A 1,555-nucleotide genomic window follows, 5' to 3' on the forward strand; every position below is an offset into this window, starting at 1 on the left:
TGATTGTCCAATAATTTAATTAATACATCTTAATTCATTGAAAATATAATCCTAGCACCACTTAACTCACCGCTTAGAACATTATAATTTTTCAGTTGGTTATTTATTTAATTACAGTATAGTTATGAATATTATTTAGGATTTTTTTTTAATCTGGACTGTTAAAAAGAAGTTCAAGCATGTTTGGAACCGGGGGAAGCCCGGAACTCTCTATGCGGAACTACGATTTGTAGCCGATGTTTTAGACGGGTTTATACAATACGAGAACATTTCTCTGTTTATACTTCAGCGTGGGTTTTGGAGCTCATTAAACAGGCAAGAAAGACATTTTGGATCAGAAATACATTCATATTCGTTAATGTTTGTTTGACGTTTGTGTCAAAATGAGTAAAAAGCGTCGTAGCAACGCTTTGCTAGAGTCCGACGCTCCGGCGCGTAAAGAAAAAGTGCCGGAGTTCAATGGAACCGAGTTTAAAGCCATGCTTAGGAGCCCCACCGTAGCCTTTAAGGGTAGGTGCTTCACTGACCACTCATTATATGTAAATAAATTAAGTCATTAGTAATGTTTAATACGTTTTCCAACATTTGTTTGTAACTTGTTTTTATTGTTTTGAAGGACTGGAACGATTCGTATCTGTTTCTAAGAAGCTGCCCTGCCCTGACGTGTACGATGTTGTTGAGGGTTACATTAAAATCTCTGTGGATTGTGCTGAAATATTCAAGTTGCTTGAAGGAGAAAACCCCAAAGAGACGGAGGTAAACTGAATACCAGTAGCTCTACATGCCGGTTTGTTTTCACATCCTTTCAGAATAAAACTTCCTTCTGTCCAGATGGTGCTGATTTTTGAAAGCTTGGAAGTGATTCTGCTCAGAACAGCCAGTGACCTCTCCCACTTCAGCATGGTTGGAAATGTCATCGTGAAAAAGATTCTTTCTAATTACATGAAGCTTCTGCAAGGGTCTTTTACTTCCACAAATCACAGGTTTGTTTAAATGATGCGATCACATCTCAGCACACGTTTTAGTACATAATATCTGTGTTTTGTCTGATGTTGTGTGCAGGTTTGTTCGCCAGTGCCTCAACCTGCTGACTGCTATGGTGTCTCAGGGTGTGGAAGCTGCCAGAGAAGTCCTGAGCCAAGTTCACTTCAAAGCCCTCACCGGTCTGGAAAAGAGAAGAGACAGAATGGTGTGGAGCTGATTTTGTGGCTTTGTTTATTTATTTTTGTGCTTTAAAGTAAATTTTTACATCATTGTCTACATATTTTTGCAGGGTAGACCTGATGTTCGCTTGGCTTTTATCCAGTTTGTGCTCTCCTTTCTGGTATCTGGGGATAGTGCAATCATTGGACAAATATTAGAAGTTAAAGGTGATATTTAGTTGTACATAACTGCTCACACACACACACACACACACAAACACACACACTTCTATTGTGTTAATCACATGTCTGTTTGTGGATCAGAACTCCTACCACACATCTTGAGTACGGGCCTGAAGGAGGAAAGGATGTCTACAGTCAATTTGATTTTGTCCACTCTAAAAACAAGAGTA

General features: G+C 39.0%; 1 protein-coding gene across 1 annotated transcript in view; it reads left to right on the forward strand.

Moving 5' to 3' along the window:
- The first annotated feature begins 258 nt into the window (after positions 1-258).
- The window catches only part of urb1 (URB1 ribosome biogenesis homolog), a 25,350-nt gene continuing 24,053 nt past the window's right edge, over positions 259-1,555 (forward strand). The window contains exons 1-6 of the mRNA XM_015951359.3: positions 259-510; positions 617-756; positions 832-983; positions 1,063-1,189; positions 1,274-1,370; positions 1,467-1,552. Coding sequence (XP_015806845.1) covers positions 384-510; positions 617-756; positions 832-983; positions 1,063-1,189; positions 1,274-1,370; positions 1,467-1,552 — 729 coding nt within the window. The 5' untranslated portion in view covers positions 259-383. The remainder of the gene's footprint in view (positions 511-616; positions 757-831; positions 984-1,062; positions 1,190-1,273; positions 1,371-1,466; positions 1,553-1,555) is intronic.

Source organism: Nothobranchius furzeri, chromosome 13 (genome assembly GCF_043380555.1).
Source record: "Nothobranchius furzeri strain GRZ-AD chromosome 13, NfurGRZ-RIMD1, whole genome shotgun sequence".
NCBI classification, from domain to species: domain Eukaryota; kingdom Metazoa; phylum Chordata; class Actinopteri; order Cyprinodontiformes; family Nothobranchiidae; genus Nothobranchius; species Nothobranchius furzeri.